The following is a 22174-nucleotide window of genomic DNA, read 5'->3' as shown; positions in this document are numbered from 1 at the left end:
GTGATAAAGGGTAAAGGTGTGATAAAGAGTATGCGATAAAGGGTATGCGATAAAGGCTATGGGTGTGATAAAGGGTATGCAATAAAGGGTGCACATCAAAGTTGCGCGATGTGGATTAAGGTAGATTGATGGTATACCGCCATCTTGGATTGTACAATTACAGTACAAAATCAGTCTAGTTATTTGCCTAACTCTGCAAATTTAGACACAGATTTGCAATTCAATAGTTTGACTGTTTTTTCTATTTGAAGAAAACTTGTTAATTAATCGTATTATACAAAATATTTTAACAAATATCAATTTTTTGGTTTTAAAATAAAAAAAAAAAATCAAATAAGCCATTTAAGGGGAGATAACTCTTTTAGTACAAAATTTATACTGGGCTAATAGGGAAATTTTTTATTTTTACTTGTAGCAAGAAAATAAGTTCGGTGACACCATGTTTTCTTTTTATTTTCTTAAAACATCTTATAAAACCTTTCTTCTCACAATTTATTTCAAAATTCTATCTCATAGAATTTTGTTTATGCACACTAATGTGTTTTTATATGAACAAACTAACCAAATTTTGGCAATTTTCAACGACTCATAGCTTGAAAAATAGCACGGTGACCTATTCTTTTTACTTAATTTTTGAAAAGAGCATAGTAAAATATTTATTTTGGCAAATTATAAAAAAATTCTGTCTCAAAAAATATATACTTGTGATCTACCTTAAACAGCAGGCTATTTATCAAATATTCAAAACTACTGCATTTACTACTAAGCATATGATAAACAATTATATCTAGATAATAATGAAAAAGCATATTTTTTGGCACAATTGATGAAAAAATTCGTAACATTTTATTTTAAAAGATACACGTGTATTTATTGTATTTATTACTAATTTTTATTTCATTTGACAAACTGTTCCATATTTGAGAACCTGATTTTGGAAGATTTAATATCGTTTCATTTAATACCTGAACGTAAATTATAGTTTAATGATTTAAATACACTGAAGTATTGCCTTTTGGTTAAGATTTGTTTTTCCACATTCATCCAGTTTAAGGTAAGGTTTGCGTACACAGGGAGATAACTCGAATTCAAATAATTGAAAAAAAGGAGGGATCCCCCATTTTGAATTGCTTTGATTAACCAATGTTCGATAACTACAATATTATCGAAAATAAAACAACACCTACCTCAAAATCGCCGTTTTGATGTAATTTTGTCAAAATTTGAATCGTACAAGTAACGTTATGACCGTCAGTTTGTTAGTTTTCATTTACATGACGTCACGTTAAGCCGTAACGTCTTTGTGGAAAAACCATTCATAAAGTTTCGCGGAATTTTATTTTATTTTATTTCATAAATGTACATTTTCATGCCCCCGCCGTAGCAAGGGGGTATTGAGTTTTATCCTTGTCTGTTTGTATGTCCATCTGAATGTACGTCCGTTTTTACAAAATTGGTTTCCGTTCTCTAACTTTAGTTTGCCTCAACCAACTGATATATAAAACTTATGCATAATGCTTTTTACCACAAAAACACAGAATAAATTTGAATTTTGATGTCGTCACTTTTACAGTTCTAGATTTATGAGGGGTCGGACAGGGTACATATTTCTCCTTTCTCCCGTCCCTTTTCTCTTGTCAACAGCCGTAAAACCTTTAAAAAAAACTTATGTATGGGAAGCTCATTTCAACAGAAATCCATTTAATATCTTGTGTTTTGATGGTTTGTCCCCGTCCTGTCCTTTCACAAGATAGAAGTGTTGTTTATTCTGCTTCAAGAACCCCGATAATTTGTTCACTGACTGTTAAGCTGTCTCTTTCATTGAATTTGTAAGTCTGATGCACGCCGTTTCCGATTTTTTATAAAGTATAAATACAAATTATAGAAACGCAGGATTGAGTGAAAAACGGCACATTTTTTGTGACACTTTTAGTCAATTTCGTTTAAAATGGTTGGAATTTACATAATGCGCCACTGATGTGTTTTACTTATAGAGGATGTATATATATATTCTCAGATATTTTTATTGCATAATTTTTACGAATGACAGAATGTTGACTTGGTCTTTCAAATGTATTCAGTTTGCAAGGTTTATCCGCAAATACGCACACAACCCACACGTTTACATCATTCGAAATATATATTATTTTATCAATCACTTTTACAACTGACTGAATGTTTCTAATCGTATTTTTTTTATGCCCCACCTACGATAGTAGAGGGGCATTATGTTTTCTGGTCTGTGCGTCCGTTCGTTCGTTCGTTCGTCCGTCCGTTCGTTCGTTCGTTCGTTCGTCCGTCTGTCCCGCTTCAGGTTAAAGTTTTTGGTCGAGGTAGTTTTTGATGAAGTTGAAGTCCAATCGACTTCAAACTTGGTACACATGTTCCCTATGATATGATCTTTCTAATTTTAATGCCAAATTAGAGATTTTACCCCAATTTCACGGTCCACTGAACATAGAAAATGATAGTGCGAGTGGGGCATTCGTGTACTGAGGACACATTCTTGTTTATGGATGCATTTAAAATGTGTCTTTCAGACACAACAATTGTATTGTGTCGTCCTGAACATACCTGAAGTATTTGCCACCGGACATTTTACAACCCCTAATCAAACAAACTTCTATGCATATCAGTCAACTTTGAATTAATTTATCTAAAAACAAGGATGGTAACATGTGTCTCTACACATGCACGGACTCACTATAAAATCCGGGAAATTGTTATTTTTTAGTCTTTCTCCGTATATATATAAGAGATCATAATGAAGTAGTGACGACGCTTGGAGTATTTTTATGAGGTCGTTTTCTGAATTTTTCGTTTCTGTTCTCTACCTTTAGTTTGCTTCAACCAAATGTTATAAAATTTATACGTAATGCTTTATAATGGTTTATATTTATGCAAGAGGGGGCATCATCAATGCCCCATGGACACATTCCTTCAAACTCAGAGTCTTGTGACAAATGCCCAAAAAGGCGCAAGCCAGGGCCAACCGTGCAAGGGCTGTATAGCCAGTCAAGGTCGTTAAAAACTTCCATTTGTTGTCCAAAGGGACAGTCAAACTCATAAATTTAAAACAAACTGACAACGCGATGGCTAAAAATGAAAAAAAGACAAACAAAAAACAGCACACATGACACAACATAGAAAACTAAAGAATAAAAAACACGAACCCCACCAAAAAACTAGGGTTGATCTCAGGTGCTCCGGAAGGGTAAGCATGTGGCATCCGCCGTGTTGCTTATGTGATAACAAATCCGGTAAATAGTCTAATTCGGTAGGTCACATTCATGAAAGGGAAGGGGATTGTAGTTACGACGTAAGGAACATATCCGATATCATTTGTGAAACGGTTATTCCATAACTTACGGTCAACCAACTCATGATGGCGTCCGTAAAATTTACGAAGGGATGATTTCAACTTCATCATTTGGAACTCTTGGTTTAATAGCTTCCTTGTGAGCAGCAACCCTCTATCAAGAAAATCATGATAGGAAATGCAAGCACGAGAATATCGTATCAATTGGGAGATATATACCCCGTATGCAGGTGCTGCTGGAATGTTGCTACTTAGAAATTGAAAGTTCACAATTGGAAAGCTGAAATCATCTCTTTTGTCGTAAAGTTTTGTTTTCAACCAACCCTCATTGTCAATTTCTAGATGTAAGTCAAGATATGAGGCCGACTTAACTGTATCTGTAGTATCCTTTATCTCTAGCTCGATGGTATAGATGCGTTCCTTATAGTCACCAAATTTTGAATTATTTAGTGAAAGAACATCATCTTATAGCGGAAAGTAGAGTTAAAGGATATTGCCAACTTCTTATCTTTCTTCCTAAGAAGTTCTTGCATGAAGTCAGCCTCATAATAATAAAGAAACAAGTCGGCAAGTAGAGGGGCACAGTTTGTTCCCATTGGAATGCCGACAGTTTGTTGAAAAACACGTCCTTTGAACGTAAACTATTAAACAACAAACTGGATGATGTCTGTCCAGTGCACGATGTTTTTTCGATATTGTCAACTTTATAGTGTCGTTATTGGGTTTTCATTGCATTCTTTCTATATGTTCTGTACCTTTGTGTTTACATCTTTCGCATCGTACACATCATGTTGTTAACAATGTCGTGCCGACATCGTGTTTATGTTGTATATATAGTGTTTACACTTTTCTGTTTACATCGTTAACACCGTATACATCGCAATGTTAACAGAATCGTTTCAACATCGTATATATAGTCTTTACCTTTCTGTTTACATCGTTAACATCGTATACATCGTGATGTTGACAATATCGTGTCGACATCGTGTTTATATTGTATATCTAGTCTACCCCTTTCTGTTTACATCGTGCACATCGTATACATCGCAATGTTAACAATATCGTTTTAACATCGTGTTTACATTGTATATCTAATCTATACCTTTCTGTTTACATCGTTAACATCGTATTTATCGTGATGTTGACAATATCGTGTCGACATCGTGTTTATATTGTATATCTGGTTTATCCCTTTCTGTTTACATCGTTCACATCGTATACATCGCAATGTTTACAATATCGTTTTAACATCGTGTTTATATTGCATATCTAGTCTATACTTTTCTGTTTACATCGTTAACATCGTATACATCGTGATCTTGACAATATTCTCTTTATATCGTTTACATCGTCAACATCGTATAAATAATGTGTACCAAGTCTATACCTTTGTATTTACATTGTTTGCATCATATACATTGTGGTGTTGAAAATATTCCAAATTTTGTTTTATTCATTAATATTATAAAATAAAGTCTGTAGATTACATGTATACAGTTTGCATTTTTTTAAAACAACAAATCCTAATGTTATGACTCTAAATTGACATGAAATAGTGTTACCATTGCTAATATGACAATTTAAACAATGTAAACACGTCACCTTTTTTTATATCACCACGATGTAAACGATGTTGACACAATATCGTGTTAACATGTATACATTGCGATGTCAACGATGTAAACAATATATATGGTTTAAACAATGTAAACGATGTTGACATAATATCGTGTCAACATTGAAGTTATCGCGATGTCTACAATATTGAATAATCATCGTGCACTTAAACATGAATGCATTTCTTTGATAACTTATTAAGTTTATTTATTCCACTTTCATAACAACCTCCCCATATATTGCAACAATAATCAAACAAGAAGTAAAATGAATAGGTAAATATTTTCTTATCTTTTGTAATAAATGGATTCTATTTGATATTGTACATGACATTTTATTTATTTGCTCATTCCAATTTAGGTTTTAGTTGATATATAAACGAAGAAGTTTTTCAAAATATACATCCTTTACTTGTTCATTTGAAAGAAAGATATGTAAACTGTTCCCAGTTGATTTAACGTGTGAATCGAGCGCTTGCTATATATAAATATATATATAAAAATTGCGGTTTTTATCCAACGCAATCATAGGTTTGAACGTAGTTTTCAATTTAGACTCGTTTATATTTTTTCGTTTGGACTTGTATCATATTTTCCCTCCGGTTTATATGATCCGTTCATCCTACATTGACTCTTAAAATTCAAGAGTCTATCTAAAAATGAGGGTACTTTTTATATGGCCTCCCAAATACCGTTTCGACCTCTAACATCACTGAAGAGACATTTATTGTCGAAATCCGGATCTGGTGTACTAAAAAAATATTGACACCGTATGTTTGTGGCATAACATCGTGGTCACAAGTTAAACTAATTTTTTTTTCTGTTTAGTATTAAATTCATATTAAGATCCATTTTGTTACATCTTGTGATCAATTTTATTTGACAATCGTCAATGGCAGTCAGCAGGGTTAAAGAACATCAGTTGTTTGACCTGTTAGCCAAATGCGTTTTGTTTAAATATACTTCTTCTTTTTTTGTCTTTTGGAAAATGTTGTTTGTGCTGTTTTTAGACCCTTCTACAACGAAATTTTTTTACATGCACACGTATAAAAATTGCGGTTTTTATCCAACGCAATCATAGGTTTGAACATAGTTTTCAATTTAGACTCGTTTATATTTTTTCGTTTGGGCTTGTATCATATTTTCCCTCCGGTTTATATGATCCGTTCATCCTACATTGACTCTTAAAATTCAAGAGTCTATCTAAAAATGAGGGTACTTTTTGTATGGCCTTCCAAATACCGTTTCGACCCCTAACATCACTGAAGAGACATTTATTGTCGAAATCCGGATCTGGTGTACTAAAAACATATTGACACCGTATGTTTGTGGCATAACATCGTGGCCACAAGTTAATTTTTTTTCTTCTGTTTAGTTTTAAATTCATATTAAGATCCATTTTGTTACATCTTGTGATCAATTTTATTTGGCAATCGCCAATGACAGTCAGCAGGATTAAAGAACATCAGTTATTCGACCTGTTAGTCAAATGCGTTTTGTTTAAATAGACTTTTTCACTTTTTTGGTCTTTTGGAAAATGTTGTTTGTGCTGTTTTTAGACCCTTCTACAACGAAATTTGTTTTACATACACACGTATAAAAATTGCGGTTTTTATCCAACGCAATCACAGATAAAGAAAGGCAACAGTAGTATACCGCTGTTCAAAACTCATAAATCCATGGACAAAAAACAAAATCGGGGTTTCAAACTAAAACCGAGGGAAACGCATTAAATATAAGAGGAGAACAACGACACAACACTAAAATGTAACACACACAGAAACGGACCAAGCATCAGACAAAATCTCACGAGAATAACAAATATAACATCAAAACCAAATACATGAATTTGGGATAGACAAGTACCGTGACACGTCTTATCGCAATGTGAAATTATACTCAAAAATAAGAGAAAACAAACGACGCAACGTTAAAATGTAACACACACAGAAACGAACAATAATATAACAAGGGCCATATTCCTGACTTGGTACAGGACATTTTTAAAGGAAAAAATGGTGGGTTGAACCTGGTTTTGTGGCATGCCAAACCTCGCACTTTAATGGCAATGTTAAATATAACATTGAAATGACAACATAATATTACAAGACTACAACACAAATAAATAGGAGAACGTATTAGACAAAGAAACACATGATTAATGAATAACAAAAAGCATCAGGTTTAAAATTAAATACGTCAAAAACGCGCCTCGTCCACACAAGACTCACCAGTGACGCCCAGATATAAAAGATCGAAAGCGAAAAAAAGTACAAAGTTGTACAGCATTGAAGATCAAAAGTTGAAAAAGGCTGTGTCAAATACGGCTATGTTTTTATGCTTATAGGTTTGAACGTAGTTTTCAATTTAGACTCGTTTATATTTTTTCGTTTGGGCTTGTATCATATTTTCCTTCCGCTTTATATGATCCGTTCATCCTACATTGACTCTTAAAATTCAAGAGTCTATCTAAAAATGAGGGAACTTTTTATATGGCCTTCCAAATACCGTTTCGACCCCTAAAATCACGGAAGAGACATTTATTGTCAAATCCGGATCTGGTGTACTAAAAAAATATTGACACCGTATGTTTGTGGCATAACATCGTGGCCTCAAGTTAAATTTTTTTTTCTTTTTCTGTTTAGTATTAAATTCATATTAAGATTCATTTTGTTACATCTTGTGATCAATTTTATTTGGCAATCGCCAATGACAGTCAGCAGGGTTAAGGAACATCAGTTATTCGACCTGTTAGTCAAATGCGTTTTGCTTAAATATACCTTTTCACTTTTTTGGTCTTTTGGAAAATGTTGTTTGTGCTGTTTTTAGACCCTTCTACAACAAAATTTGTTTTACATGCAACCGTATAAAAATTGCGGTTTTTATCCAACGCAATCATAGGTTTGAACGTAGTTTTCAATTTAGACTCGTTTATATTTTTTTTCGTTTGGGCTTGTATCATATTTTCCCTCCGGTTAATATGATCCGTTCATCCTACATTGACTCTTAAAATTCAAGAGTCTATCTAAAAATGAGGGTACTTTTTATATGGCCTTCCAAATACCGTTTCGACCACTAACATCACTGAAGAGACATTTATTGTCGAAATCCGGATCTGGTGTACTAAAAAAAAATATTGACACCGTATGTTTGTGGCATAACATCGTGGCCACAAGTTAAATTAATTTTTTTTTCTGTTTAGTATTAAATTCATATTAAGATCCATTTTGTTACATCTTGTGATCAATTTTATTTGGCAATCGCAATGACATGTGTTGTGTAGACAAAAAAGAAAGTTGTACAAATTGAATTTGTACAATTTTCTTTTTTGTGAGTGTCTGTACTAATTATAATTTGTACAATATTTGATGAAAATTTACTTATAACTTGTACAACAATTCATAACATTAATTTTGGTGAAAAAAGGATTGATACACACCCCATAGAATAATCATTAAATAACCATACAGTACATCATATATACCAAATACAAAAGTTTTTCTTTACCATTCTTTCAAACAGGTGAGTGAATTCGTTTGAGCAGGTGACGAATTTTCGTTCCTCAATGCTCTTCAACTTCGTACTTTGATAATCCTGGATAATAATAGGTCTGTTCTATGTTCCTTTGGAATTTCAACCAAAGATGAAGAACTGGATCTTCCATCACTGTATTTGATAACTAAACTACATAAGTGTCCTTACAAACAACGGTATATTGCTGGGTCTTCCAAGTGCTCCACGAAACCTCTTTCTAAATTATTAACATCTATTTTATCAGCAACCAAAGACGGGCTTCAAAGTTATTGTGAAACAGCCTATTCAAGAAGTGGCGTGAATTAGATGTGGATACTTAAAAATTCCAAAGATCTTTTAGAGATCATACAATCTAACTCTCTTTCATCTTGTAATAGTGTTAAAACATTTGACATTTTTACACTTTACACAAGTATTTCACATTCCAAACTAAAAGAAAAATTGAAAGAGTTGGTATTGCTTTGTTTCATAAAAAAAGAATGGCCAACGTAGATACAAGTATCTTGTCTTGGGAAGGGATAAATCCTACTTTGTAAAGGATCACTCTGATTCAAACAAAAAATTCTCTGAAACGGACATTATCAAGATGCTTGATTTCTTGATTGACAACATATTTGTTACGTTCGGAAGACGTGATTTTCAACAGACTATCGGCATTCCAATGGGAACGAATTGTGCCCCTCTTATTGCCGACTTGTTTCTTTATTATTATGAGGCTGACTTCATAAATGAACTTCTTAGGAAGAAAGATAAGAAGTTAGCAATATCCTTCAACTCTACTTTCCGCTATATAGATGATGTTCTGTCACTAACTAATTAAAAATTTGGTGACTATGTCGAATGCATCTATCCCAATGAACTAGAGATAAAGGATACAACAGATACAGTTAAGTCGGCCTCATATCTTGACTTACATCTAGAAATTGACAATGAGGGTTGATTGAAAACAAAACTTTACGACAAAAGAGATGATTTCAGCTTATTTGTGTGTGTTGCATTGTTTTTTTTTTTGTTTGTTGCACAGTCTTGCTGCTGTGTCGTTGTTTTCCTCTTATAGCTGGGGTATTTACCTCAGATTTAGTTTATAACTAGGATTTGTTTTCTCTCAATCGATTTATGACTTTCGAACTGCGGTATACTACTGTTACCTTTATTTCAGACACAATAGGCTATTGGCCAATTCCTGTAATTGACCCTGTAGGTTGCACTTTGTAAATCACGTGTGATTTGCAAGTCACGCCTCTTTTGGGGAGAAATTGAATGTGCATAAAATACTGCTACTGTTTACATAGTTGTTGCCATGGATGCAAAGTAATTTTTTTTTAATTAAGACTTGATTGGAGAATTAAATGGATATAAATAAAAATGTCTATTTATTTAACTTATTTTTCAGGAGGACTGGAAGACATTTGGGTGTTGAGTCAAATTTAATGGAAAAATTCAGTGCGAACCTGCAATGTTTATAAATGGAGGGCAGTAAAACTTGAAAATATGCCGCACAGCTATATGTTTTTATTAGTGCAAAAAAAAGTAGTGCATGTCTCCTTTCCTGGGAAATATAACATTCTCCTCAAAACTTACTGAATGAAGAGTGACTGCATATGCAATTTAGGCAGTTCCTATGGAAAACTGCATTGCTGGTTTTACACAAGTGCAACCTATAAGGTAAATAATGGGAATTCACCCCTCAGCCTCCCTGGGATCCCAATTTCGGACCCCTTTTGGGTTTTCATTTTACAGAAACAACATGGAATCATTTTGGAATGCATTGGCTTTAGCTTTGTCTAAGAAAAGTGAAAAAAATTATGGAAATTATGACTGTACAGTGTGGGTTGGAGCTTTGGAGCATGGGGTCTATGGGAAAAAAGTTATGAATTGGCCTGATGGCACTAGAACTCTTGAAAGAGCTCACAGATTATCTTATATGCTAGATAAAAGAATATTAAAAGAAAATCTTCCCCGTTTCTCTCCAAACGGCGATTCTTTAGATATTTCACACCTTTGCCATAACCCCAAATGTATTTAACCGGAGCACCCGATTTTAGAGTCGCACAGTATAAACATAGAGAGAATTTTCTGTAGACGGACAAAACAGTGTACAAATAATCATTTACCGTGTTGTCTTATCTGATGCAGGTAATTTATTTATTTTTAACATGTCTTGATCGGAGTTTTTTGGCAAACGAATACTCTTGAGGCTGTTTTGCGGCCAGCCGTTTTGTCGGTAAAAGTTTGTTTTTCTCATAGTCTTTTTCCTCTTGATACTCATCATATATTTTATATAGTTCATGCTTTTTTGAGCATCTCTGATCTGTGTACTGCTTTGACTGCTTATATAATTTATGTTTTTCATTGTGTTGTTGAATATTTTTCAGACCTCGGGCAGCACGACTTCCTGGTTCGATGGGAACCCCAGCCGCTTTACAGAGTTTAACGATGGATTCTCCAGGGCCATTATTTACATTGTGTATAGCTGTATGTACCCTTCCTTTATAGTTTCTGGTAAATGTTACATTGCTAGGTACAGTTGCACGTATTGCACGGTTAGTTGCTTCAGCTTTTTGTGTGTTAGTGTTTTTGCATGTACGGTTTAGCATGGTAGGTCCAAGGCGATATTTTACGCATTCACGTAACAATGCTGCTGTGTTCTCTGATTTATTTAATTTAAAGTTATTTTTCAGATAAGCTGATTTTTCAGTCCATGTCTTCAAACTGTTCCTATTTGAACAAACAAGGGAATATTTTGTACACCCGTTATGATCACCCTGATAGCAAGAAACTATAGCATGACATGCATATGATAGGTGAACTTTTACCCGTACAGAGTCCATATTGAATTTATCAAAGGCAGCATTGTACTCTGCCTGACAACGTGCTGCCATATCTAATGCAAACCTTTTTAGCATTTTATCTTTCTCTGAAACTAATCGTGCCGGCATTATTTCCTTCAGACCTGACATTTTTTTAATAAAATTTCTATGATTTGCGGACACATGTCTTGTATCTAGAAAATGAATTGGCTGAGTATTGGTTGTACCAGCTTTAAAAAGAGACTCTGCAGCTCTAAATGCACTGCTGTCAGGGTCAGTGGTAATTTCTTGAACTTCCAGACCATCATTTTTAGGTCTAACAAGCAGTCTTTAGCCCATCGCTCCTCACTGCCTATGCTGTCATGCATTTCAATGTTTGCGGAACAGTGACCTTTGTGAGATTTAACTTTTGTTTTTGTTTTATGTTCACTCTTATTTGAGCAAAGCTTAGACACTTGTCTTGTGCTTACAATACTGTGCTTATAAGTATTATTTTCTAACATGTTATATGTACATTGGGTAGCTGGTTGAAATGGTGTTTTACCCATTCCGGAATAAATAGGGTTATTATACATTCCGTCGGCCTGAATGTTAATAATATTAGGATTATCACCTCTTAATATGTTTATTTCCTTAATTAATTTTCTTTTCTGAACCAAATCCTTTTGATTGTACTCTTCTATAATTTCAGAAACAACATTAGCACTGTGTTGCATACTTGAAGTGGAAGGAGCTGGTATATTAGAACCAAGAAATAATTTCTGTAGACCAGTTGTGCTGATAGCTATGTGATTAAGTGCGACTTGTATGGATAGATTAATAGCTGCTGTTCGACGACCACGTTTCTTAGCGATCACCTCATTGTAAAGGTTGAACATTTTTGAATGGTAAGAACACTCATTGCAGCTTGCCTTTTCCCTCCAGGCAGCCCCTCTTTGCTGCTCTGCACTTAAATCCCATGATATGAACCCTGTACACATAGGGGATATTTGTCTGTGTTCTATGAAAACCTCATTCCACATCTGTTCAAGTTCATTGATCCGAAGGAGTCGAAAACTATTTTTCTCTGACCTGAAGTTGAAAAATGTTGCCATAATTGAAGTGAATTAGTTTTTTTATTTGTTAAACTAAGTTTGGAAAATGTGAAAATAATTTTATTTTGAATTACCTCCCTTACAATAGTGTTTTCTTTAAATAAGCTTTTTGATCAAATGTACTCTCAAAAGTGCATATTTTTTTCTTTGCCTGTGTTTTTATATATATTATATATAAAAACCATGTACTATTTAGCTCTTGAAAATATATATAGGACTAGAAATTTAAAAAAAAGTATAATCCTAGCTTGCATTTTCTTCAGATGTCACATTTAAAGAATTGGCATATAAGACACATGCCTTTTTCTTCATAGTTGTTTATAAATGGCTTTTTTAAGCAAGTTTAATTATTTTTGAAAGCTTAATAACAAAAAAAGTATTCTTACACTGTTTTTGTTTCATTTTCAGCACATTTTTCAACTTCTGTTTTTGTCGGAGGCTTCGGCCTTAGAAAGCGAGCTGACTTTGTAGAGGCAGGAATTAGTTGAACATTCTTTTTATGAACAGATTTAGTCACTAAGTCATACAAGTCTTTTGGTAGTCTCACAAATTTGCCTTTTTCAGCAGGTAAAGTCTTATTTCTGTATTTTTTCCCCTTATTATATGGCTTGTTTCCATTCTGAAATGTGTATTTCCTTAGACGCCATGGGATTAGACCCATTGTTATTGTAAGAATTGTTTGAAATGCACTTTATTCCAGTATTTTAATATTTAAACATCAAATATAGGACCTTACAACTAAACAATCATGAATGACTAAGTTTTTTGTTTATATCTGATGGAACTGAAGGTGACCCCAGATGTAAGATTTTTTATATAAATCATATAAAAATCATCATGATGGCTAATCTCATTATTTTGTAATTTGACAAGTTCATATAATTTGACCTCTCTTCATTTAATTTTTTTATCAGTGCTGACAGGCTTGTGTGCTATAACATAAACAGAAAGTAAAGATAAGGTGTATGTTTTTGTTATAGGGATAGTTTTTTGAAGCTTGTATGACAACTTTTTATGCATTTTATGGTATAGTACATAAAGAAGACAAAAATTCAACAAAATAAACAGATTGTAGTAAAACTAACCATGATTCAAATAGCTATTACACAAAGGCACAAGAAAAACACAAATATATAATGAGTTTATTAAGTAGACAAAAAAAATAATAATTTGAATAAAAAAAAAAAAAAAATAGTGAACAGGAAAAAAACACATCTTGCCGCAAACAGGGTATAGTTACTAGAAGTACTATAAAAATACAATAATGAAAAAACTACCATTGTAACTTATTATTTTCTATTACTTACATAAATAACAACAAGAATATAAGAATATTTTGATACTAAAAGGGGTTTGAAAGTACAGTATAGGTTGCACTTTGTAAATCACGTGTGATTTGCAAGTCACGCCTCTTTTGGGGAGAAATTGAATGTGCATAAAATACTGCTACTGATTACATAGTTGTTGCCATGGATGCAAAGTATTTTTTTTTTAATTAAGACTTGATTGGAGAATTAAATGGATATAAATAAAAATGTCTATTTATTTAACTTATTTTTCAGGAGGACTGGAAGACATTTGGGTGTTGAGTCAAATTTAATGGAAAAATTCAGTGCGAACCTGCAATGTTTATAAATGGAGGGCAGTAAAACTTGAAAATATGCCGCACAGCTATATGTTTTTATTAGTGCAAAAAAAAGTAGTGCATGTCTCCTTTCCTGGGAAATATAACATTCTCCTCAAAACTTCCTGAATGAAGAGTGACTGCATATGCAATTTAGGCAGTTCCTATGGAAAACTGCATTGCTGGTTTTACACAAGTGCAACCTGTAATTAGAGATCCCTCTTTCAGTTGTCTCCCTTAAGAGGGACATTAATTTTAATTTATAATGGAGAGCTAGCAGAACGAACAAATTTACAAGTGAGTAATGGGAGTGATCTTTAAGGTTTTCAAATCTTTTAATTACATTAATTTGTTGTTATTCTAAATACTTTTGACATCAGAAATTATTTTTATGAACAATTAGTTTAACCGCCGATACATCGCTTTCAAATAATCATACTTTGCATTGGCAAAAGCCAATTTTGTCCGGTATGGAACCAGTCTACGATTGACAAAGGGAAGTAAATTGTTTAAAAAGTGTTAAATAACAGAATCAAATCGGTAATTGGCAAATGGACTATTAAATCCATGTTTCATATAAAACCAAAATGTTATGTGGGGTTTGCTGTCGTCAATTTGAAATAATAGAACATATGCATTCTTGTTTGTTCAAGCATATCAACAACACAAGAAGACCGTATGTTAAAAAAGAAAAAGAACTATAACACTCAATACTGAATTTGTTTTACATGTGTTCTGTATTTAAAAGATATGAAGACATTTTAACATGTTGATACGACATCGATTGTAAAGGAAGATAGCTTTGCCATAACATTAGGTTGCGTCACAATCTGAATACATTCATCGATGAATAAAATAACAATGTTACATAAATAAGACACACAAATTACATGATTTTACAAAGATAAGTCATTATTCTCTTTACTAAACTTTAGAAAAAGGGCGAAAAAGTAAAAATATAAAAAAGAGAATAAGACTTATAACATGTCTCCATTGAGTTTCTGCTTGCTTTTTATTTTGCCTTTCACAAATTTTATCTTGCTGTTCATTTACGTTACTTGCTGGCCTAGGCTTTCCTGAAAATACATAAATATAAGTCGTACTTGGTTTATGTATCAATATTTGAATCCTTGAAATATTCATATATATATACCAATTCTTTTTATTTGTATTTTCATACGTGTTCATATGTGAGATACAGTTTTGTATTTTATCTGAGATATAAATATATATCAAACAGCTTTTTCTATGATATCATTGTTTCTAACAATTTTATAAGTTGGCAAAATAATGAGCAGTCTAACTTTTTAAACAACACCAAGCATATAGAAACTAAATAAAACTAGCCCTTCGTCTATTTATTCCGTCCAAGGAGCTTTTCTCAATTGGCCTTTATCATGAACGCTTTAAAAAACACAAACATCTGGAAGTCATTCACATCAACGTATTTAAATACATTTAGAGCTTTATGACAGAAATAACCTATTTAAATAGAGATTTCCAGTAAACTCATCCTTTGTTAGAATCTTAGTTTGTTTGTAATTTCTTAACTCTAAACAACGATCAACCATTACCATGTCTTCCTTCCGCAATTAATTCTCTTTATAACCAATATGAATAATTAAATGATAGTAATATATTTATAGTAAATGAAATAATTTCAATACCTAAAACAAGGCGAAACAATATAAATATAAAAAAGAAAGTTGTATTAATCACATGTTTCATTTGAGGTCCTTGCCTTCCATTTTCATTTGATGATCTAGGCTTTCCTGAAAATTATATAGAAAGTGAGTTTAGGTTGGTAAACACCTTACAAACAAAATGGTTTATTACCAAGAAAATTTTTAGAACAACCAGGCAATGTGTTTTACTTTTGAACCAGCAAATGTGTCGTTTAGAGAAAAATGAAAATTGAAAGAACACGACACTGCCATTTGTTGCACCAGAGTTATATCATCGTAAACGATATAATTTTACCTTTATCGTTTTTTTTTTTTATATATATCAAATACGATATAAAATAATATAAGTCATTTCAATGATACAATAATAGAGTCCTTATCAAAGTACACAAATCAACAATTAATAACACAATTAATAATAATGTTGTGTCGTTCTCCTCTAATGTTTAATGCGTTTCCCTCAGTTTTAGTTTGTTACCCCGATTTTGTTTTTTGTCCATAGATTTATGAGTTTTGAACAGCGGTATACTACTGTTGCCTTTACAGCATTATTTGTCTGATTGTCCAACTAATGGTTTTGATGTTCTATCGATATTTGTACTTTATATCAGTTAGTGAAAATTTATTAAAATCTTATATTCACATTTAAACCGTTCTTTCATAAACATAGAATAAAGTGTGCTCGTTCGTTCGAACCCCGTCAAAACAAAGGTTTGACAATTTGTTAATATTCTCTTCAGCTAAAAACAAATAAAAAACTTCTATATAACAAACTTTTATCAATAGAAAGTTTTGTCTGAGTATCATGGTTATACATACCTGCAGCTGAGACGATTCCCGATCATCCTCCTGTAGTGTCGTAGGGTTGTCCAGTAAAGTTTTTGCTGATTCAAGTCTTTTTCTAATGTATTCTGGTGGATCTATAAAAACCAAGCATTTGCATTAGTTATATCTGGTGCAGAAAAATTGGTATCGTTAATGTTATTACATCTGATGCAAAAGCCCAATCAAATGCTTCAAAGTTGAAGAGCATTAATTATTCACAATTTTGGAAGGTTTGTCCAAATAAACGCAGCAGTAGTATACCATTGTTAAAAAACGACTAAGGCAATCGATACACAAACCATAGTGTTTTGAATATTTCAACATTGTATGAACAGTGTTTTTACAGAAATACAAATCAATGAGTCTTCTTTAATGATAAGTCATTATATGAATCAGTTTTCTCGATTGAATTGTTTTTGCATCTTGTCACTTCGATGCACCTTTTATAGCTAATTTCGCGGTTTTTACTCATTTCTGCAGATCGAACAGTGACCTATAGTAGCAATCATGTAAGTTATGTGATTCAATGTAGATAATGCAATCGATGAAAAGCTGTATTTCTTTAAAACCTTCACACAAAATTACAACCATTTACTTAGAAATAAGGAGATGGGGTATGATTTTAATGATTTCAAATAAAAGGTGCACATACATATGAAAGATTCAAACTTGCAATTAAAAAAATCCACTAAATACTAGTATGCTATAAAATTCGTGAAGACACCTTACAATAAAATGCACGTGTTATTAAATAACACAGTAAGAAATAATTAAAAACATCATACCTTGACTAAACCACGTCTTCAAATCTTCCCATCTCATTGTCATTTTTTCTGCTGTCAATTGACTTTCCCTGTGATCATAATTCAATGAAGTCAATTTTATTTGTTAATTTTCGTTGGTTTGATAAAAATGAAGCAAAGGAATGTAAGAAGGACCTCCTATACTTCAATATAATGCAAAGGACAAAAACTGAAAAATATGCGAGACATACCAAACTATGTGCATGTATTCATTTAAAGAATGTGAGCTTCTAAATGACAGAGATAATACATCGTAGCAATGGATGTCACTTAAAAATGAAATTGTTCAAATGATAAGAATCAATTTGAATTGAGAAGTATACTGACATCTCTTTCGTTTAGTAGAACACAAAAAAAATCATTGCAGAAATCTAAATCATTCCTTGTTCATACTTGAAACGATACGAATCGAAAACCTAAGCAGTTTAATGAATTTTAAAATACTAGACAAGATCCTCATAACTTACGAAGTTAACCGTATGCCTAAAGAAAAAATATATTCGTATGAATTGAAAAGTTCTTATGGAGAAATATAACATACTCTTCTTCAGCTAAGTCTGTTAAAACTTCGTAAAAGTTAACTTGTTCAAGCATTCCTTCGTCTTCCTCGCGTCTCACATTCAGTACGATGTCATAAGTGGTTGTTTGTCCTGAAGTTACCTTTATTTTTGACTTGTATTCCTGTTGATAAAAATTATGAAATTGTTAAATAAAGTTTTAAACGATTCAAATTTCAGTTCATAAATTTTGTGATAAACTAAAAGAAGGGCCTAAATAAAAATCACACCTCAGATGGTTTTTGCAGTTTGCAGAAGCCATTTAGGTTGTAATGGTCTCAATATATTCAATGGTTGACTCTTCGAATTTTTAGTTTTGATACTTTATAATAAACGTAGTTTCAAAAACGCATTTCGTAATTGATTTATATTTCCTTACAAGCTAGTTGTACTATTATTTTTTTAAAGTGATACGCCTCAACTAGTTTTCTAATTTGAGTAGCTGAAATATGTATTGTTTTGCATTTGTAATCTTTCATTATGCTAATACGTTATATAATAGAACATATTCGTTGTTATTAGAAAAGTAGTGACTGTCAATGTAAGATGAAATTAAACAAAAGTATTCTAAAGTGGTTCATATTTGATTAAAATCAATGTTTCTACCCTTGTGTAAGACATATAACCTACTCCGTTGCCTATTAAATAGGTACTTGCCTCAATTTGTACTTTAACTATGGCTAGTTTCTCTTGGAGCATATTTCTTTCTTCTCTTAGTTTGGTAATTGTTCTAGAATCTTCCTGTTTCTCTTTGTAGACATTACTTATCTTATAATAAACAAAATATTCTTGGAGATTAAGATATTTGCAATGTCATCCAAAATTTAACATTTTAAAATTTTTCAAATGTTCTCAATATGTTTTCCAATGTTATGATCTAAGTTGAAAGTTTTAATACTTTTTAGAATTGGGCATAGCTATGGTTTCGATCTGATGAGACAATCCTATTTTAATTTTTTTTCCCTATGATGAGTTGTTGCAGGGTACCAATACCCAAGAAATATGACAGTTGTTTTTCCACTCGTTCTTTTGGTTGATAATGTTTGATAACAATGTGGTTTTTTTTTAAAGTTTCTGTATGTCCAAAGTCAAAATGTAAATCATTGGTGGTCGTGCGTTTTTGTATATCATTTGCAAGTTATTATATTTGTACGTGAATCAGGTCTAAAATTTTATTGTGTTTATTGCCATTCAATTGCTATGTCGGGGGTATCTTATTTGTTTCAAATGCGGTATTGGTTAAGGTTATGTTGAATGATGTATGGTGACCTGAAGTTGATCTCTTTTACGTCATGTGGTTGAAGGAGTAATTAGTAATACAACTACATCTTATTTTTTATTTGGTTTTAGAAATAGGGCATTACTAATCTAAATAAATTAAATATTGGCTACATTTACCTGTCTCTCAAATTCTTCTTTCTGCTCTATGACGAGTTTATCATACTTAGAATACTCGATCTTCTTTACCTTAGTTACCTGTTAATAATAAGGTTTGTTTCCTTCACTCAATGTTTAATCACAGACTAAATAAGAATTTTAACAAATAGGTTTAAACAGATATTTCTTTTAATCTCAGGTTTAAAAACGTTATGTATACATCAGAATTCATTCATTATTACCGGTTATTTTGTTTAGTTTTCCGTACTTCGGGACTCGAGCAATACAATGAAATTAGAAATGACAATGTTTTTCGTAGCAATACAATGAAATGTTTTTCTAATTTCATTGTATTGCTCGAATCCCGGAGTACGGACAAACACACTTACATTGCACACAAGACATAATAAATCCAAAATTCGGACGTTTATATAAACTTATATATCACTTGTTATCCAACGCTATAAGTGTTTGCTTACAGCAATTTTTCTTAATCTTTTGTAAATTGATGGGTTCACACATTGTTGTTCCGATAATAGATTTGTTTTTGCCTCTGTTATACAAGTGTTATGTTAATTTCCGCTAGCTATCAAACAATGGTAAGTCCACTATTTTTTACTTAATGAAATGTCCGTACCAAGTCACGAATATGACAGTTGTGTTCCATTTGTACGATGCATTTGAGGTTTTCATTTTGCCATATGATAATGGAATTTACGTCTTTAATTTTCCTTGGAGATTGGTAACAAAAATATATCGTTCTTTACATTGTACTTTTCTCAGATACGGCTTAATTGTGTGAATGCAAATAATTAAAAAAAAAATAGTATTCATAATTTACTCTAAAAAAAACTATTACTTACTTCAGTTTTAAATTCTGCCTCTAGCTTTGTAAAGTAGTTTTGTACTTTCGTCCAGAATGTAGATTGCATATTGAAAATCAATCTGGAAACATCTCTCAAGGATACTTCTATAAATTCCTCCGCAGTCTTCGCTTGTACCCGAATAGATTCGAATAGCTAACAAATATTTTAAAAATGTGATATTTAAAGGAAGAAGAACACTACTTATAAACATCTTTATATGTTAAAGATATATGAAGCAGGATGCACGCATTACAAGAGACGCTGACAGGTCAACGCATCACGTCTCTCTGCTTTAATTTTTTTTCGATTGTTTATTTATTATTACCTAGTTATATATCTAAAGTCAACTTATGAATTTTGAACATCGGTAAATTAATTGTTGCTTAAGGTAGCACATTACAAAGATTTTTTCACTCCTAATCAGACAACTTTAATCTGATGTAATTCATTTCATCCTTCTTTATATTTTATAAATATAAGATCACCCCTGGTTTTTTGGTGGGGTTCGTGTTGTTTATTCTTTAGTTATCTATGTTGTGTCTTGTGTGCTGTTGTTTGTTTGTCTTTTTCATTTTTTAGCCATGGCGTTGTCAGTTTGTTTTAGATTTAAGAGTTTGACTGTCCCTTTGGTATCTTTTGTCCCTCTTTTATAAATGAGGTACCAAAAGAAAGGCGAAAGTTTAATCTTTGGGATGCTATGAATAACAAAGAAGCTAAATTCATTCAAGTATGGACATCACAATATAGCCGCTAATTACATAACAATTAATCATGTAATAATTATGTCATAATGAAATTATCACAATTTGAAATATTAATCAGTCTTCTTTCTTTTGGTACCTCATTTATAAGATTTAAAGAAGGATGAGTGGAATTACATCAGTTGAAAGATGTCTGATTAGGGATGAAAAATCTTTGTATTGTGCTACCTTAAATGTGAATTATTTTAGTGATTCACTTCAATAACTCAATGACGTCCTAATTTGAAAATGTATTTTGCACCTGCACAGTTGAATCCAGATGATTTTTTTTTTGTATTTTGGTCATACGTGTTTATGTCTTCTACATCATTGGCTTTCAAAGGTTTGGGTTTAGCTGTTTCTGGTATATGTGATTAAATCATGGAAAGCGCTTTTGGCGTACGCAATTAATAAATGTTGTAATCCTTAATAAGCTCTCAGTCGAAAAAAGTGCTAGCAAAACGTTAGTCGTACTGAAACCACCAACTGTATGCTTTTGTACTGTCTTGATTTGTCTCAAACTGTTCATAGGTTCTCCGTTAATGAATTAAGAAACTGTTCAAAATAGTTTAACCCGTTGTTACCCATATTTTGAATACAAGTGATTTTAAACTCCGAAAAGATTTATCAAAAACAAACCTTAAGCTTTCGTTCACATGTCTCCATTCTCTTTTCTGTTATCTTGGATGTAGTTTCTTGCCTATAGTACTTCTGAAATATAAAAGATAGTAAGCATTAATCGTTGAATAATAAATTCAGCTTGCAATCCGGATTTGTGTAGCACAGTATTGAATCAATCGCAACCCTTAGAAGACGTTGATAGTCGAAAACTGCGATCCCATTTCAGGACAGTTTCAGCAATCATTTACAAAACGTATACGAAACTCATTAACTGTAGTTTTCTAAATTATGTGTATCCCCACAACATCTGAATGTCTCATATGGGTTTAAGATAACTACATATACTAAAATCACACACATGAATGCTGTTAAAGTACACCTCTGGATATTTATGTTTACATGATACATCGGTTTTTTAACCGGATTTTCAAAGAAAATATCGGATATTAATTTGGGTATGTACGGCGTGTGAACGAGCAGACAGGTGGGTGGTCGGTCGTCTGCATAATGTTGTCCGTGCATTTACTCATGAACCGTGCATCCAAAGTTTTGGAAAAAATAATCTGTTGTTTCTAATAACAACATGGAGATGAAGTTAATAATTAAGAAGTATCCCATCAAACATTGAATTATTGGGGTTCTTTGATATACTGATTTAGTCCAGGTCAAACTAAGATTTAACTTCAAACTAATTGCAACAGAA

At 32.3% G+C, this 22174-nt stretch overlaps 1 protein-coding gene and 1 long non-coding RNA gene across 4 annotated transcripts; one reads left to right on the top strand and one right to left on the bottom strand.

Annotated features, from left to right (window-relative positions):
* Nucleotides 1-9676: 9676 nt before the first annotated feature.
* LOC143065512 (uncharacterized) lies at nt 9677-14208 on the top strand. Of its 2 annotated transcripts, XR_012975491.1 has the most exons (4): nt 9677-10134; nt 10845-10944; nt 11971-12166; nt 13936-14208. It is a non-coding gene; the product is annotated as an uncharacterized LOC143065512 (long non-coding RNA). The 2 variants fall into 2 exon arrangements; XR_012975490.1 differs by lacking the exon at nt 9677-10134 and having other exon boundaries at nt 10594-10944.
* A 507-nt stretch (nt 14209-14715) lies between these two features.
* Nucleotides 14716-21557, bottom strand: LOC143065511 (uncharacterized). 2 transcript variants are annotated; one of them, XM_076239128.1, is made up of 9 exons: nt 21490-21557; nt 20108-20263; nt 19266-19343; nt 18525-18635; nt 17852-17991; nt 17293-17360; nt 16502-16602; nt 15717-15769; nt 14716-15073 (listed from the first exon to the last, which is right to left on the bottom strand). In XM_076239128.1, exons 1-8 carry the CDS (start codon nt 21514-21516, stop codon nt 15722-15724), a joined length of 729 nt encoding a protein of 242 aa, XP_076095243.1. In that variant the 5' UTR covers nt 21517-21557; the 3' UTR covers nt 14716-15073; nt 15717-15721. The 2 variants fall into 2 exon arrangements, with proteins under 2 accessions (XP_076095243.1, XP_076095244.1); XM_076239129.1 differs by lacking the exon at nt 15717-15769.
* Nucleotides 21558-22174: the final 617 nt, after the last annotated feature.

The sequence above is a fragment of the Mytilus galloprovincialis genome, chromosome 2 (assembly GCF_965363235.1).
Source record: "Mytilus galloprovincialis chromosome 2, xbMytGall1.hap1.1, whole genome shotgun sequence".
NCBI classification, from domain to species: Eukaryota; Metazoa; Mollusca; class Bivalvia; order Mytilida; family Mytilidae; genus Mytilus; species Mytilus galloprovincialis.
Note: the sequence above shows the minus strand (reverse complement) of the source record. Positions and strands in the feature narration are given on the sequence as shown.